Source organism: Planococcus citri, chromosome 2, assembly GCF_950023065.1.
Source record: "Planococcus citri chromosome 2, ihPlaCitr1.1, whole genome shotgun sequence".
Taxonomy (NCBI): Eukaryota; Metazoa; Arthropoda; class Insecta; order Hemiptera; family Pseudococcidae; genus Planococcus; species Planococcus citri.
This window is the reverse complement of record NC_088678.1, coordinates 69864272-69882867: the sequence shown is the minus strand read 5'-3', so window position 1 is coordinate 69882867 and position 18596 is coordinate 69864272. Positions and strand designations below refer to the sequence as shown.

At 33.4% G+C, this 18596-nt stretch overlaps 1 protein-coding gene across 7 annotated transcripts; it reads left to right on the top strand.

Moving 5' to 3' along the window:
* Positions 1–1025: 1025 nt before the first annotated feature.
* LOC135837444 (uncharacterized) lies at positions 1026–18213 on the top strand. 7 transcript variants are annotated; one of them, XR_010557190.1, is made up of 7 exons: positions 8493–8775; positions 8997–9109; positions 9226–9366; positions 9452–9599; positions 14361–14415; positions 17669–17751; positions 17881–18213. XR_010557190.1 is itself a non-coding variant. In XM_065352718.1 (6 exons), coding segments are annotated over exons 1-6 (480 nt in total). In that variant the 5' UTR covers positions 1026–1233; the 3' UTR covers positions 17670–18213. The 7 variants fall into 7 exon arrangements, 4 of the variants coding, with proteins under 4 accessions (XP_065208790.1, XP_065208787.1, XP_065208789.1 ...); XM_065352718.1 differs by lacking the exon at positions 8493–8775 and adding an exon at positions 1026–1255 and having other exon boundaries at positions 17669–18213; XM_065352715.1 differs by having other exon boundaries at positions 8492–8775; positions 17669–18213.
* The last annotated feature ends 383 nt before the right edge of the window (positions 18214–18596 follow it).

Genomic DNA, 18596 nt, shown 5'->3' with positions numbered 1-18596 from the left:
GTACTTGCTCAACAATTTAAACGATGGAGTGTTAAATTTTTTATCGTCATGTTTTTCTGAGATGTTGATACTCGTAGGGAAAAAAATACTATTTGCATCTTTTTTACAGCCCATCGTTAAAATTTTCATTGAAAATCAGCTATAAAAGAAAATGGTACACGCTTAGTTGAAATTGTAACGATAAAAAACACCTAGAGCAGGTCTCCGAGAGGCGTACTGGGTGGGGAGGGGGGGAGGGTCAACATGTACATTTTGGCCTGTAAATTGTTGTAACTTAAGTAATTGTTTTTCGCTGATGTTTTTGATACTGTACGATTTCGATCCTTGATGCAATTTTTCGCAAAGTGTTTGTCATCTGTTTTCCCCAGAGGCCCGAATATTGACTCAGCGTCTGTGTGATGAAAGTATAAAGGCCTCCTTCCTCGTACTGTTGCAAAAATCTCACCTCAGTTTGCCTCTTAATAATTGTGCGGAGTACCAAGTTACTCAACTTCTGAGACCTGGAAATATCATCGGGGGGGGGGGGGGGGGGGAATTAGGTCGTTATTGCAATCCTGATTTAAGCTTTGGACGATTTTACGTTTTCCAACTCAGATCAGGTCAATTTTCTGTACGCCTTTGCGAGCATTTTTCTTTTTTCCATATTTGCGAACCCGCATACGAAGTCTAATCAAAGCCTCTCTAACTGACATCTGAAAATCCACCCTATGATTCGAGCCAAAAATGACCACCCCCATTAAATCACCATTAAGCACTATCTGTCCCTGCCCTCCGCCCTATATTCGTTCGTTACTCAATATCCTGGGGACTGGGAAACTCAACGGTGATTTAGCTGTACGTGTGAAAATTTGTACATTTTTATACGTCGATTTGCGCCAGCTCTACAGAACTAATACAGGGTGAGGGGAGGGGGAGAAAACCCACCATCGCCGCCGGGGAGACAGAAGAGCGGAGGAGATGGTCACGGTGCACGAAGAGTCGTCGAAGAAGAAGACGGCGGCGGCGGGTACTCGTAGACTCGATTAAATCGATAATTGAAGCGCCTGCGTTAAATTTCAAGGTTTTTACTCAAACCGTATTATTCTGTACCAGAATTTTCATACGGTGTGTTTATCTTTTATTTACTTCCTTTCTGTAAAGTTTATACATTTGTGTATTCTGTTTTTAATTTTTCTCCATTCCGTGCCTTTGCTGCGTTTGTTTGCTTTATCAATTAAAACTACCTAAACAAAAATGTTCGGAGGAATCGGAGGTGGTAAGTTTTTGGTGTTTTTTTTCCTCAAGTTGTAGGCTGTGGTTTTTTTTTCTTCGGGCATATTCCAGGTACGCGATGAGGACGTCGACTGTGTTCGTGCTGCGATTTGGTTGTATATTTTTCACGAGTCTCTCGAGACCTTATATATACGAGCTTTTCCGCGATACTAAACTTTAAATCGTGTCATTATCTCTCTGTGGCATATTTTTGTAACGTTTATTTAATTACGAGTACGAACACAGTTTTTTTCTTCTTCCATCGACCTAAAAATCTCGTACCTGGAGTACCTCGGGGGTTTGTTTTGATTACGACGGATTTTTTAGCTCGTATAAAAATAAGGGAAGGTGCCCACAGCGAACACGTTGTTTTCATTAATGTTGTACATACCTTTCTACGTATAACGAGTAATTATGTAGGATTTTTCGCTGTATAAGAATGCTTTTGTAATTCGAGTGTCTCGGCTTGGTGTATTTTTTTCTTATACCTTTTTCCTCTTCCTACTCCTCCTCCCCAACGTCTCGTATCGATCTCTGGTAACCTTGCAGAAGGTGAATTATCAAAGGGTGGTTCAACTTATGATAAATTCAGTGTGTTATGGTGTTTCAATATGATATATCTTGACGAGAGTGGACATTAGGTTAATACGTACCTCTACCTACTCACTCGTAATAATGAGATATAATCGCATAGTATACATTGTTTCCATGCCTGATGACGTATCTCGTTATCACGATGTGGTTTTATTTTGCGTAGAATTTGGAGAAGGAAAAAAAGATGAGAAAAGGTTCCCAATGTAATTTATTTCTCCACCGAGAAAGAGTTTTTCCGAAGGGTAAATTGGATAAGAAGAAGTTTAGATTTGGGTAAAATACGTAGCAGTAAAAGCGGTATTAAAACGACGATGGGGTTTGTAGAATGAAAAAAAAAAAAAACAGAAAAAGAGAAAATTTCATCTCGTATGTGGATTGTCGAGTGTCGAAAGTAGGAATTTTAAAAAGATTTGGTGTCGGAAAAGGCTCCCTGGAGAGTAAAGTTGTCGGCGGATTTGTCGTGGGAAAATCAATACGAGCGATGGGGTTTTTTAAAAAAGAAATAATGTCAATTCGGGGCACAGTAGGTACGTGATTTGTTTTGGGAACTGTGGAAAAGTTTTATCAAAGATGAGCGTAGAGTTGGTTCGAGATTTATAGAGACAAATTGAGAAGAAATAGGGTGATTTTGTCACTTGGTGGGTTGAAGTGTGTTGGAGTAAATTGGAGGATGTTTTGTTAGTGGACTTGGTGGCGAAGTTTGAGTGTTTTTGGAGCTGAAACATGAGCAGGAGGAGGTTTTTGATTGGAAAAGTTGAGAGAATTTGTTAAATTAGGGTAATGATTGTAAATTGTGGAATGGAGAGATTGGTTTGAGTTATTTTTGGGGAATATGGTAGCGGAACGTGGTTTTGGTGCAAGGAATAGGATACATGTATCATTTTAAATTGTTGTTTTTTTTCAAATATGGTAGCAGAGCATGATTTTAATTTTCTCAAACTCTTGGTTATCAACTTTAAATCGTGGTTTTTTCAAATATGGTAGCAGAGCATGGTTCAAGCTTTTCAACCTCTTGAATATATTCATTGAAGTGCTTTTACTGTTTTTTTCAAATATGGTAGCAGAGCATGGTTTCAATTTTTTTCAAACTCTCAAATATCTATTCAGAATTGTAGTTTTTAGACTGGTTTTCGAACATGGTAGCAGAGAATGGTTTCAAGTTTTTCAAACTCTTGGATATTTACTTTGAATCATAGTTTTTTTTTTCAGTATGGTAGGAGAAAATATTCCTGGCTCACATAAACCCAGCATTCATTCTCATAAATTGCTCCTAAAATTGAAATTTTGAATCTCGATTCATTAATATCAAACATGGTATAGCAAAGACCAAAGTGTGGTTTCAATTCTCCCAAATCTGACTTGATTCAAATGCTGGGTTTTTTGGTTTTTTCAATATGATAGCAGAGAATGGTTCTGGTTCATTCAAGCCCAGTATTATGAACAGTGAACATATTGTCCCAAAAATCAAAATTTTGTACTTTGGTTTACCAAACATGGTAGCAGAGCATGGGTTTACGTTTAATCCTCTCAACTTCGACTTCCCACTTCACCAGATAATTTCCTAATTTCGATTTTGAAACTCAGTTTTTTCAAGATGGTAGCAGAGAATGTTTTTTTTTTCACTGAAGCCCTGTAATTATGATTAAATTTTCTCAAAAATTGAAATTTTATTCCTCAATTTTTCAAATTGGTAGCAGAGTGTGGTTTTAATTCCCTCAAGTTTGGCTGAGTATAAATTATGGGAGCATTATTATTCTTGAATATCAATTTTGAATCACAATGTTTCCAATATGGTAGCAGCTGGTTCGTTCAAGCTCCATATTTGAAATTTTGAACCTTGGTTTATCAAACATGGTAGCAGAGCATGGTTTTAATTTTCTCAGATGAAATCTGACTTGATGAGAATGGAATCTCAGTTTTTCCAAAATGGCGGCAGAGAATGGTTCTGGATGGTAGCAGAGCGTGGTTTTTATTTTCAATTCCAAATTCTTGGAAATTTACTTTTATGATAGCACTTTTTAAAGAATAATTGCTTACTTTAGTAAACCTTGCCAATAAAAATGAAATGCCCAAAACGCAAAATATTCGATGCCAACGATTTTATCTCAAATAATAAAATATTATGCCTAAACCCTCCAGCTCCCCACTCTCCCCTTCGTCTAAAAAATCATCACGACGATGACAAAGTATTATATCGTACTTTGTGGTTTAAGTAACTGGTTTCGAATTTCGTTGCCTGTTCTTATCAAAAATTGTCGTTCTAATCTTATTGGTACTTTAGCTACGTGTGTGTTTAATTTAAACCTGACATTGTTTAGTATCTCTTCTGTAGTGTAAATATGATGAAAACCATCTAAGGAAACTTTTCAACCACTTTATGACAGAAGCTGTTGGAAGTGTTTAATGAAATTACTTGAGGGTTGAGGCCCGAGGGCGTCTGTCTTCACTCGTTAATTCGACGAAAATTTCATGACTTTTTCATGACCTTTACTTTACTCTTTCATCGTGTTGAACGAATGTTTTATGTCTCGGCGTGTTTTTTCTGGCGGGATGTATTAGGTTGAAAAACTTTGCTTGGATAAATGCTGGTAGTAAAAACAAGATGCTAAACATTTTTATTTGAGTTGAAGAGAAAAAGTAAATTTGGTGTTAGCATTTTGTTCGTAATGTGTATGTATAATAATGAAGGACCTTTTTAAAAAATGTTTAGAAAAGCTTCTGACTTTATAATTTTTGCGAGTTTAATTAGGTAGTTTTTGTTTCTATAGTGCGAGTTTTTTTAGTGTATTTTTTTGAAAATGTTGGGCGTGTTGATGAGATAAATAAAATTATGGAATTTAAATTTAAAATGCGATGAATTGAGAATAATACGCAGATGGATATTCAATTTTTTCAAGGTCTAAAATTGAAAAATGGTCGTTCATGAAAGCTGCATAACGTATTGCATACCCATTGCCTTGAAAAAACATTAACGTAACTGGTGTTTTGTTTAAAATGTAAAATTCTGGTATAGACAGTGAGGGATATCGAACAATCGATACGGGTAGTCGTGAAAGGCCATTATTAATACAAATTATACTGTGAAAGTTGTCAAAAGTCACGAAATAAATGTGTATTTAAGGTACGAATACCATGAATTTTTAAACTTTTTCGAGCATTACTCGTGAGATAACTGTTGTGTATCTAGTTTCGAAAAATGATGATGTATTGACTCGAAAACAGTAATGGCTTAGTCAAGTGGTGGGAGGAGACTTACGTACATAATTAAAATTTCGAGTGGGTTAAATTTTGTGAAAAAATGTGTACCTGGAATTACTTACTTCTTGAAAAAAATATAAAGAGAATCAATTTTGAATTTTAAAGATCCAAAACTACGTACACAAAATTAAAGCAACTTAATTTTAAATTTTTGAAACAAAGTTTTTGAACATTTTAGCCAGAGATCCCATTTTGAAAATTAGTTTGTTGTAGAATGGTCAAGCGAGAGGAGGAGGGGGAGAAGGGGTTCAATAACTACTTTTCTCAAATTTTCAATGGAAGCTTTCAATTTCTGAATTTATCGTGAAAAGTTGAGCTTTTATTTCGCAAAACATCAGTTTTGAGCTTTTCATGTTGCTTAGACGTCGATTCTGAATTGTCTGATCTGATTGTCTTAAAAACGTTGCAAACTGATTACTGGGGTGAATTATGAGAAAATTGTAAGGGAAATTTGGACTCTCAAAAAGAGAAAATTTTTGAAAAAATCGAGGTTTTTTCACTTCTGTTGCTACGCAGCATAATTCACCAAAAATTAATTAAATCAATCGATTCGTTCGCGAATGATTCACTATATGTATAAATTATTCAATTCATTCGCGAATGATTCCCCAAAAATTATTCAATTCATTCGCGAATGATACAACTACAATTATACAATTCGTTCGCGAATGATTCACCAACAATTGATTAATTCGTTCGTGAATGATTCACTCAGAAATCAATAAATTTGTTCAATTGATTACCCAAAAATGATTCAATTCGGTCGCGAATGATTCCCCAAAAATTATTCAATTCATTCGCGAATGATTCGTCTACACTTATTCAATTCGTTCGCGAATGATTCACCAACAATTGATTAATTCGTTCGTGAATGATTCACTAAAAATTTATTATTATGTTCGCGAATGATTCACTCAGAAATCAATCAATTTGTTCAATTGATTCACCAAAAATTATTCAATTCGTTCGCGAATGATTCCCCAAAAATTATTCAATTCATTCGCGAATGATTCACCTACAATTATTATTCAATTCGTTCGCGAATGATTCACCGACAATTGGTCAATTCGTTCGCGAATGATTCACCGACGATTGGTCAATTCGTTCGTGAATGATTCACTAAAAATTGATTATTACGTTCGCGAATGATTCACTCAGAAATCAATCAATTTGTTCACTTCATTCACCAAAAATAATCCAATTCGTTCGCGAATGATTCCCCAAAAATTATTCAATTCATTCGCAAATGATTCACTCACAATTATTCAATTTGTTCGCGAATGATTCACCAAAAATTATTTAATTCGTTCGCGAATGATTCACTCAGAAAAGTGAGAAATCCATCAATTTGTTCAATTGATTCACCAAAAAATATTCAATTCGTTCGCGAATGATTCCCCAAAAATTATTCAATTCATTCGCAAATGATTCACTCAGAAAAGTGAGAAATCCATCAATTTGTTCAATTGATTCACCAAAAAATATTCAATTCGTTCGCGAATGATTCCCCAAAAATTATTCAATTCATTCGCAAATGATTCACTCAGAAAAGTGAGAAATCCATCAATTTGTTCAATTAATTCACCAAAAATTATTCAATTCGTTCGCGAATGATTCAGCAAAAAAATTGTTTAATTCGTTCGCGAATGATTCAGCAAAAAATTGTTCAATTCGTTCGCGACTGATTCGCCAAAAATTATCTAATTCGTTCGCGAATGATTCACTCAGAAAAGTGAGAAATCCATCAATTTGTTCAATTGATTCACCAAAAATTGTTTAATTCGTTCGCGAATGATTCAGCAAAAAATTGTTCAATTCGCTCGCGAATGATTCACCAAAAATTATTTAATTCGTTCGCGAATGATTCACTAAATCGAGAAAAATATCCAAAATCTCACGAAATTTTTTCCATTTTTTGAAATTGGCTACAATGATCAAAAAATTGGCACCACTGCGTTCCAAAATGTTTCCTTAGTTTCAGGAATTTGGTTGGCTTTGGCATAAGTACCAAATACTTTCATTTTAGACTGAGCAATTTTTCCCAAAACAGGTTGTGTAGCGACAGGAGGCAAAAAAACACGTTTTTTTTTCGAAAATTACTCTTCTTTCAGAGTTCAAATCTTCCTTCCAGGTGCATCTCCGCAGCTAAATAATTTTGTGGTAAATTTCCAACTCGAAATACTGAATTTAGTCAAAATCCGACATTTTTTTTCTCGCGATTCACCCTACTGATAATATCACCAAGTTCAACCAATCTTAAGACAAGACCTAAGCCTTCAAAATTCCATGATTTTATTTTGGCTTTAAAAAATCTCAAATACATGAAAATTGCAACATCTTCATCTTCTTCTCCCCTCTGCCAAAATTAGAGGACATTTAATTGAATTCCTCTCCAGAAATACCTCTAGCATAAAAACCTGACCATGCTCAAATATTTTTAACGTAATATCTGCACGTTTCTATTCATATTCCTCCCTCTTCCCCTCCATTCATTATAAAATCTTTTCACGTATGCAAATTCACTACACAGGTGTAGAATAAGTTGCATATACGTGACTCCGTAAAAAATACCATCTTCGTTGCTGTGTTGCTGTTTTCCTTTTCCCTTTACGTTCACAAAATACCACGTAAATCGATACGAGAATGCCACATAAATTGCATACCTATCTAAATCCCTAGTATTATTAAAATAGAGAGATACAGAATACAAATTCATCAGAATATTAGCGAAGAAGAAGTTTTTGTTTGCATAATGAATATAACAACGAACGCCACGATGAAGTTTGAAATTTAATTAATTTCCCTGTTGCGGATTTGTTTTGGAAAAAAATATGGACAGTTTAACCGCGATAAAATTATTCTAATGAATCATCTTGCTTCCTAATTCCTATTCTAATCTGGGAATATTATTCAGTCGAATCCGAGTAACTGACGTAGTTTTGGGTACTTTGTTTTGATTTATTTTTTCAATTTTTTTTCTCAAAAAAAATATGATACGAAATGCGAAAAAAATATTACATTGCACAATATTGCATATCGGTTTCGAATGCACCTTCCTACTCTATACTCGAGTACAGTGCACTCGCAGACTCTGCATAAAATTAGCATATGCATCTAAATAAAATACTAAAACGAGTTTCCCTAATAACTAACTACCTATATAAGTAGACTTAGTATGGGGTATGGACATTCGAAGCTACTAAAACGTCCATCGTCGTGGAATCTGGTTATATATTTTAAATCAAGGCTATCCGGTAAAAAAAAACATAGCATCTTTAATGTGTAAGTTAAATTTGAAACAGAAATCTTATAGGTATAGGTTTCGAATTTCTTGTTTACTTATTTGTAGCCTGTGTAGAGCCTACCTAACCTATCGAAGTTGTAGGTATATTTTCGTGCATTGCATACGCAGCATTGCGCAATTTCTATACAAATAACGACATGTTTTAAAGTTGATAAAACGTTAGTTCCGAGTGTTGTGTTCATTTTCTGATTAAATTTGCTGTGCCTTATAGCTTTCTGTAATTTGTGCCAAAATTCTAGTTAATATGTTTTGTTTTCCGTGTTCGCAAATTAAATTCCCCTCGTTAGGAATGAGTAATCCTTTAAGCGGCGTTAAGAATATATTCGCGAAAAAACCAACGATACCGAAAACACCTGTAGATGGTGCAGGTTTGTTATGTTGTTTTTTTTTTGTTTGTATACTAAATTTACCATCTGAAAAGGGGTTTCCGAAATACCTCGTAAAATTTTATAAGGATTCGTATCATGTTTTGATATAATCTGCGCTGTAAATCCGTCGTAATCATTGCACCGTAAGAATAAGGGAAGAGGGGAGGGTGAGGTGAATCGATAAATCGATAAACTATACGATGGTATTATGTACTTTGCAGCAATTAAAAATTTGGGCGAGAAAGCCGAAGGGATTTTAGAAGAACAAAAGAAAAAAGTTGAAGAATTGGCCATCGAAAAGAGGAACGCAGCTGCTGCCATTCTAGAACAACAAGTACGTACTCGAGTCGAGTTCGAACAGATACCTATCTACGTATAACTACAGACTTCCATCTTGCATCTTTATGCCTGTTTTTTAATCTCTCGTGTCTTTTTTTTTTGTGTGTGTAGAAAGAAAAAATTGGAGACTTGTTATGGCAGTCGAAAAGCGACGCTGAAAATTTAAGTGCCGAAGCTAAACAAGCCGTAGATGGTTTCGAAGATGAAATTGCCAAAGAGGCCAGTAAAGCTGCTGATGATGCTACTCAACATGTAATAAATGCTGGCTTTTTCCATCCTCGGAGTTTTCGTGAGGATATTTTCTAACGATGTGTTTTTTTGGTGGATTTTTTTTCAGGTCAGCAGTACGGTTGACGAGAAGTTAAAAGAAACCGAAGAATTTTTAGATGATAAAAGGGAAGAGGCTGTGAAGCAGGCTAGTTCGGCAGCCGATTCTGTTCTCAATCCGTCGGCCGTTCTGGGAAAAGCGAAAGGATTTTTGAATTGTTAGTATGAGTTGTGTATTTTTTTACATTACTATAGAGATCAAATTTTGTGCTGTTGTTGTGAGAAGAAGAGTAGGAATTTGTTAAGTAAATAGGTGCTTAGATGGGGTTGAAATTGGGTTATTTTTTTAATTCGAATGTGAGGCTCATTTTTATATCGACTCGATCAGGGTGTCCACAGGTCTGGAAAACCTGGAAAACCTGGAAAAGTCAGGGAATTTGGTCGGTCTGGAAAAGTCAGGGAATTTCGTAATTTTCACGCAAAATCCCTGGAATTTTGAAAAAACGATCAATTGAAAATTCTGAATAAGGACCTGTGATGAAAGAAAAACACTGTTTTTCACTTCTCGAAACGCAAATTTTCAAAAGCTTTTGCCCTCGCTTCGCTCGGGCTTCTTTTCTTTTTCAAAGGCAACATAAAAATTTCTAGATTATAAAAATCAAGTTTATATGCCAAAAAATGAACTCCTCACGAAAAAAACATCGTTCTTAAGCATCTCGAAATACAGTACATACAAATTTACAAGAGCTTTCGCCCTCGCTTGGGCCTGTTCTGTTTTATTTTTCAAAATCAACTTCCTTCAAAAAAAAACATAATTCAAATATTCTAAAATTTTAAAAGCCAAAAAAAAGCTACTCGTCCTCACATAAAAAAACCTCGTTTTTATGACTCTCGAAACTCAAATTCTCAGAAGCTTCCACCCTCGCTTCGCTCGAGCCTGTTCTCTTTTCTTTTTCAAGAGTAAACTTCTTTCAAAGAAACATCCATTCCAATATTAAAATTTAAAAAACCAAAAAATAAACACCCTTCGCATTCAAACAAAAAACTCGTTTTTAGGCATCTTGAAATGAAAATTTTCGAAAGTTCTCGCCCTCGCTTCGCTCGGGCCAATTTGTCTCTCATTTTGAAATGGACAAATTTCACATTTTTAGGCCTTCAAAAATCAAAAAAAGAAAAGAAAAATTTTCCTAAGTTATATGAATACATAGGTATTTTATCAATTGGCCAAACTTGATGCATGTTTTATTTATTTTTAATTAGAAAAGTTAATAATCAAAGTTAAGCTGTTTATTATATCCGAAGATGTATCCAGTTCGAAGAGAAGCTTATGAAAAAAATTACCCCCCCCCCCAAATTTTTTTAAAATTAAAGTACGGGGTGAGCATAGAAAATTGAGAAAAATGGTCTGGAAAAATGGAAAAATTGGTCTGGAAAACCTGGAAAAGTCAGGGAAAATCATTTCCAAAAATGAGTGGACACCCTGTCGATCGAAAAATACAATTTTCGAAGTCGTGTATTTCGATTTACTCTCCCAACCAACTAATGAAGCGATTATTAGGCTGTCCTCAGTCCCTTTGAGGGGGAAGAGGGGAGGGGATTCGTTCATTTCCTGGAATATCTCGTTGTAGGTACCTACTCAACTTCAGTTGGGAATAACTCTGGTTCTATGATACTTAGCTCAAAATTGGTTTTATTGTTCGAAAGTGCATTAAAATCTAGTTCAGAAAAATATTCATTAAAATTTAAATAATTGAAAGTTGAACTTTTCGATGGGATGCTCAAGTTTCAAAATGGTGCTGTAACTGTAAATGCGAACTGAAATTTAAAAATGGGGAAAAATTACCATTGACGTTTTAGTTCTAATTTTAAATGTGCTATTTTCGAAATATAGACTGTTAATGGAAGGGACCGTGCCCCTAATTTGGGGGCAAATTTGAGAAAAAATGTCGATATCGTGTGATATACCAAATAGTATGTTTTCGAAGGTGCTGAATACGAATATGAATTTATTTTTTCGATTCGGCTCTTTCTAAGCCTCCTAGGCCCTTCCTCTTGGATTTTAAACCATGAAAATATCGATAAATCATGCGATATTTTGAATGTGATTAATTGTGAAGGACCTGGACACGAATATGACCCGATTTCTTCAACATGACCTCTTCCAACTCCCCGTGCATCCTTCCATATGCTACTTTCAAAATGGAGAATTTTTAGGTAAAATTCATTCCTTCTTCTTACTTTGAAGGAAAATTTGGAAAAAAGTATGTGTATGATTTTTATGTTTTGATCTGATTCCTTCCAGCCTCAAAAGTTCCATTTTTGGGACACTAAATAAAAGACATAAGGGGGACAGACGAAGACGAGTCGAATCGAGAAACCAAGGTCATATTAATGTTCAGGACCTTTAAAAACATCCTATTTGATATACGATTGTGCAAGTTTATCAATATTTTCGGGGTTTGACTCCAATAAAAGGGATACGGAGGGGTTAAAATGAAAAAATGAGATCATATTCGTGTTCAGAAGCTTCAAAAACATACAATTCGATATACTGCATGACCACATTAATATTTTTTGGGTTTTGATCCTAATAAAATGGTGCCACGGGGCATGGAGGGGGTCAGATCTAAAAAATAAGGTCAAATTCGTGTTCAGCATCTTCGAAAACATATTATTCGATATGTCACATGCCTTTGATATTTTTTTTCAAATTTGCCTCAAATTTGGGGGAGGGGGTGCCCCTTTTTATTGAGAGTCTCCATTTTGAAAATCGTATACTTCAAATGAGTGCCAATTATTACATTGATGGCAATTTCTTTATAATTTCAAATATTTAAGTCGTGTCTTCAGCGCCATTTGAAATTTAAGCTTTCAAATTGAAAAGCTCAACTTTGAATTTTTGAAAATTTTATGGATGTTTCTGAATCAGAATGTAACGTGCTTTCAAATTATGAAGTGTCACCCCAATATTAACCGCAAGTCCTCTCCCTCCCCCTATTTTCTTCCCTGGAGGTGCTGGGGAGAAACTCATGGTAGTTTTGTTTGTTTCCATGTTGAAAGACGTTGTAAAATAGTTTCTAAAATATCAATGACTTTTGACGTTAGAATGACCCCCCCCCCCCCCGTTTGCATTTTCTCTCCAAACAAGTTTTTAATATTCTACATATATTAGGTATTCAGTCCAATTTTTGGACGAATTTAAATTCTGGAACATAAAATGAACAATTTTGTCAAAAGATCATATTTTGATCTACTTAGGTATCAGATAAAGCTCCACAAGTGCCAATGTTTTTCGGTTTATGTTCCTTGCAGTTTGGCAACGTTGCAATATGCATTCTAAAATATCGAATTGTGTAGAAATACAATACTGTAAGGTGAAAAGAATAAAAGAAAACCTAATAAATAAATTCGAATATACCCCTACCAGTTCTCTGATCAGTTGATGTAAAACGAGAACTAGAAAAACCGAAGTTGTAAGGGCAGGCCATGGCCAGGACGAAATGGGGAAATTATCTCGTACTTTGTATGGCATCTTGAAATAAAATTATTCTCAACTAACATAATTAAGGCTACGCTTAATTTACTAACGAAACGAAATTTTCCTTTCAAGTTTAAAGTTTAATTCAACTCGCGAGATCGAACAGAACGATGGAGAATTGGAGAATAAGAGAGAGAGAGAGAGGGGATGTGAAGAAGAAATCAACCGTGGGATTTCAATTATTCCGCTGTTGTGTTGAATAATTTCAAGCTCTATTTATTTCGAAACTATTCGACTTTAACCCGAAAAGAAAAAGCAAACGGAGCAGTATAGACTTTGATGTAGATAGACCTTTGCTTTCATTGACTTTTGGTTTTGGGAAGATAGGAGATAAACACGGGAAAATTATCCTTTTTTCTTTTCTCTATCGTGATGAAAATTATCTAAAAGTATACTTAGAAGAGAAGCAATAATTGCTTTTTGTAAACTTGGAAAATTGTATAATTTGTTTTGAAAACTCGAAGAATTTGCTGTATTCAAAAGTTTTGGCCCGTATAAATCCTCTAAAATGGGCCTAATGCGACGTCAAAATTTTACTATCCAAAGTTCGCTAATGTTTTTTTGGTTGTTTTGGAGGCGGAGGCTGGGGAGGGGTTCAAAAATGTCTCTAAAATGTTCAATAATTACCGAAGTACTAATTTTAAAAATTTTTAGGGAATTTAACCCCTCTCCGGTTCCTACTTTGTCTGAGTATCCTAATAACTCAAACAAGGAGAGATTGAGGCTCTTGCTTCAGCGTCGATCAAATAATGCATAACTTTTAAAATAAAGCCATCCTGAGTCTCTCCTCTCCCCTTCTCCAGGATTCTAGTTCAGAGGTCAGAGATGGCAAAAATTTGGAACAAATTTCTAGAAAGTGTTCAAAATTTCTTCTGTTACTATTTTCAATGGGTCTCAAAATGTGCTTCTTAGAGTTTTTGAATATTTTTGAAAAAATATGAGACAAACTACCGATTGATTGTCTGCAAAATTTTCTTGAAAAGTTTTCGAAAGTTGTGGGAATTTGCTCTTGAAGTTTTTCCTTTTTGAAAAAAAGATCAGAGATGACAAAAATTCTTTTCATTGGTTCTCAAAATATGTTTTTCCAATTTTTAAATATTTTTAATATTTTTGAAAAAAGATGGAGCTAACTAAGTAAGTATTGACAGTATTCAGAATATTCTATAAAATTTTTTGGAAACTTGAGGAATTTACTCATTGAATTTTTTGTTCAATATAGGTCAAAAGTTTCAAAAAATTGTAAGAAAATTTCCAAAAAATGTTAATTTCTTTGTTACTCACTCTTTTCAGTGGTTCTCAAATTATGGTTTTTCGGCTTTCAAAATACGTATTTTTGAAAAAATATGGAAACAAATTGTGAATTTTTCGGGGGGGGGGGTGTTTCCTTTTGCTCAGGAATTCGAAAAAAATTTTACCATAAATTAAACATCATTTTCTAAAGATTTCAGGTACGTGTACGGAAAAAACGAAGCAATGGTGAAAAAATATATGCGATGGTCTGTTTGAATTTCCAATTTAAAATTTTTTATGGATATTTGTAATTTTTGTTTTGTACTGTTTCATGAGGATATTTAGAAATTCAAAGGGATGTTTGAGAAATTCGTGTTTAACTTTGTAGTCGTTGAGTAGTTGTTTCAAAGTAGCTAATCAATCATGTTAAGAGGGGATTTTGGCGATCGTTTTTTTTTCTTGTTTTTCTAAAAAAGTGAACTAATTTGAATAATTGCTTCATTTCACACCCCCTCCATTCTTTCCCACTGTGAAAACTTACAATTTTAGGCTATTCTGAAGGCACCAGAGAGTTCTCAATTTTCTCTGAATATTTCTAAGTAAATGCTCTGGAGGAGGGAAGAGGAACTTTGGCCCTTTTGTCTCAGTCCCTCCCTTCTCAACTTCATCAAAAAGATAAAAAATTTTGAAAGTCAGAATTGCAAATTTTTAAGAAATGGAATCCCCCTCCCCCAGTTCTTAGCCTATTGAATCCAAAAAAAGTCCTTCAAAAATTGTGAAACTTTACTAATCCAGTCTTGAGTTGTTTTATTAAAAGTGATTAAAAATCACAATTTATGAGAATTGGGTTTCTTATCGAATAATGGACGATGGCTAAATGTTTTTTGAGCATTTTTGAACAAATTTAAGCCCGGGAATTTGGTCATGTTTTTTGGGATTTTCGAAGAAATGTCACTCGACTTATCAAAATGCGTTAAAATTTTGCGAGAATTGCCAATATTTCAACGATAGTGTTTTTTGAGCATTTTTGAAATATTTTGAACCTGAAATTAAATCACGATTTTTGAGTTTTTTGAAATAATGTCATACGACCTATCAAAACGAGTTAAAATTTCCCAAAAAATTAAAATATTCTAACGATAATGTAATTTAAGCATTTTAAATGAATTTTGAGTCCCAAAATTGGGATTTGATTTTCAAGAATTTTGAAAAAATGTCATACGACCTATCAAGATGGGTTAAAATTCTCCAAAAAATTGATATATTTGAAACCAAAATGTATTTTGAGCATTTTTGAAAAATTTCGAACCCTGAAATAGAGTCACTATATTCGGAATTATTGAAAAAGTGTCGTGTGACGTATTAAAATAATGCTGAAATTTCGTAAAAAACTAAAATATTCTGACAAAAATGTATCTTGAACACGTTTGCAAATTTTTGGGCTCGAATATTAAGTGATGAATTTCAGGACTTTTAAAAAAAGTACCAATGTGACCTACCAAAATGGATTATTTCTGGAGAAAATCAAAAAATTCTACTTACCCAAATATGTGGCCTATCGTCTGACTTTTTTCAAAAATCTCAAAAATTATGATGTCATTTTGGTGTCGAAATTCATCAAAACTGCCCACAAAAACTCTTGGCAAACATTTTCAATTTTCTATCGAAATTCCAACGGATTTTGAGGGGTTGCATGACACTCATCTTGACTGAATTTGGGGGTAAAAAATTTGCAAAACTGTTCCAAAAAATCTTTAGTCAGGAATTTTGATTTCCTGCCGAAATTTTAACCAGTTTTGATAGGTCGTGTGACATCTTTTTCAGAAGTCTAAAAAATCGTGACTCGAAAGCCCAATTTCTGAGGCTCAAAATTGTTCAGAAATGCTCAAATATATTTTCGTTGAAATATTTTTATTTTTCGCTAAATTTTAACCCATTTTGATAGGTCGCATGGCACTTTCAAAAATTTTTCAAAAATATTCAAAATAATGCACATTTTATAGAAAGCCATTTTGAATTTTTTGTACCGTGAAAAGCTCGTCGAAATTTGATTTTTAGAGCATTTTTTGCCAGTTGAACGCTCTAAACGGCAAGATGTTTGATTCAGATACCGAACAAGATGTTCAGATAGGAGAGAGGATGAGGGGGTTCCAAACTCTAGCTCTCTGGCAGTTAATTTTCTCTGACTGATTAATACTGATAGGTTAATTCTCTCATAGTTTATCTACTTCTTATAAGTACTTTTTTATGCAATCTGCATTTATCCAAATGATACTATACGATAACTTACTTACTTACTAATAATACTCTTGGAATTAATTTTTGTTGCAGTTTGAACTTTGTTTAACGCTTACTAACCCAAGTATTCAGCTTTAGAAGCAGCCTATATTAACTTACGTATAAATGAAAAAAAAATCAAAGCTTGCATTTCAACATAACCTTAACATTTCTAACATTGTTTTCTCTTCGTTTGTATTCTAATTAATTATCGGTTTGTTTGATTGTTTTTTTTTCTTTTTTTTTTTTGGTTTGTTTTTTTATATCTTAACGTACTAATTATGATCACTCTTTAGTATATTAACAACGAGTTAGTTATTACTACATTTTAATTAATATCTCATGCACAAAAGTATATTCGTGAGTAGCTATTTCTCTGTTTCTTTCTAAAAAAAAATCGTCCTTATCGTAATTTTCAAATCGTCGAAATAAGATGATCTCATTCTCGAATATCTAGCTTACTACTCTGATCTTTGCTGTTCTCGCTTCTCTTCTTCTTATCAAATTTCTACCCAACTAATATGAAAATCTTGTTTCATAATGAAAGTGTGTTCATTGTATTCCTCATCACAAAACTTTCGGAAGCTTATACTAATCATTTTACCAACTTTAACAGCTTTTGCATTCACAAAAGAAGAAAAAAATTACTCTCTACTTTGCGAAAATTTTTTTGAAAAATTGCGCACTGCTCAATATACATATGTATGAATCACAAGTCACAAAGAAGGACTTTACGTGTAGATCTTAGAGCATTATAAAGATCTAGATCGAGCTTATTAAAAAATCGCATTTTGGACGATTAGTTGATCAATCGATTAGTTAAACAAATTACGATGAATCTGATTATTGATTAAATAATGAAGTCGAGTCGAGTTTAGAGAGCGGTTTAGTATACTATTTAGATCTCTAATAAGTAATAAATTAATCATCATGATACTAATATGTAAATATATTAAACATGTTTTATTAATATCCAACATAAAATAACGTGTAAATTGAAGCGATGCGATGGTTCGAAGATGCTTAATTTTATTTTATTTTACTTAAATGTCGAGTTACTTACCTATCGATTTTACAATGGAAATGGTTTAATAGATAGGTATTTTTGTACTATATAAATTGTGTATGAATTTAAAAAAAAAAAAAAATTGTTTGATCGTAACACCGATATCGATTATCTACTCTCGAACAAGATCACCGAACATGTATGACTAATGTTAATTTTGAAATTTCCATTTTCAGAGATTTTTCCTAATCAACTCGGATCTACAATCATAAATTATACCTACTATTTTCATAACGAAAAATTACACACGAATCATGAAGTAAGTACGTATACGTCTTGGAAATCAAATTACGCTATTTTTGGGTATAAATTAAAATAATTATCTTCCATTATGAATCAAGCCAATGTTACCAATAGTTACCTGTGTATGTTTCTTTTTTTTTTTTAGCGCAGATGTATCTGTTTAAAAAAAAGTATTATGTGTATCGAAAAATATTTTTTTAAAAACAAAACTCGAGCAATAATTTGATAGCGTGTAGAAAGCTGCATAGAAAAAAAATTACGTTGTTTGTATCGAATAAGTACCTGTAACAATTATATTCGTTTGTAGAATAAAAAAAATAAATAAATAAAAATTTTCAAGAAACGTTGAAATAATTTTTATGTTTTTTTTTTGTTTTTTTTTGTAGTGTTTATTGTACTACCTACCTACTAATTATTTACATAAATGTTATTACAGAATTGTAAATATTTTACCAACACAAATACAACATTTAATGGATGGGGGTGTATGTTTTTAAGTACAGATGGTGTGAAGTGGAACTGTGGAAGGGTGGACTTGATGGGTCAAAAAACATTTAATTTTCGTGTCGACCAGAATTTTTTAAAAATTGATGTGAATCTCCCTCCTCTTCTCTGATTTGTTTTTCCAAAGGCTCTTCGATTTTATTTTTTTTATGCTACCTACTCTAAAAATGGAGCTGGTAGTATTATTCCTCGTCCTGTGAATCTTTTTTTTTTTTTTTTTTTTTTTTTTGAAATAATGAAGCAAAATTGAATGGAAAACTTCAGTTGGAATTTCAGATAAAAAAATAAGTATTATGAAAATCGAATTACCCGGAATTAGATGTTACTGTTATCATTTCTGTGATATCATCTCCCCCC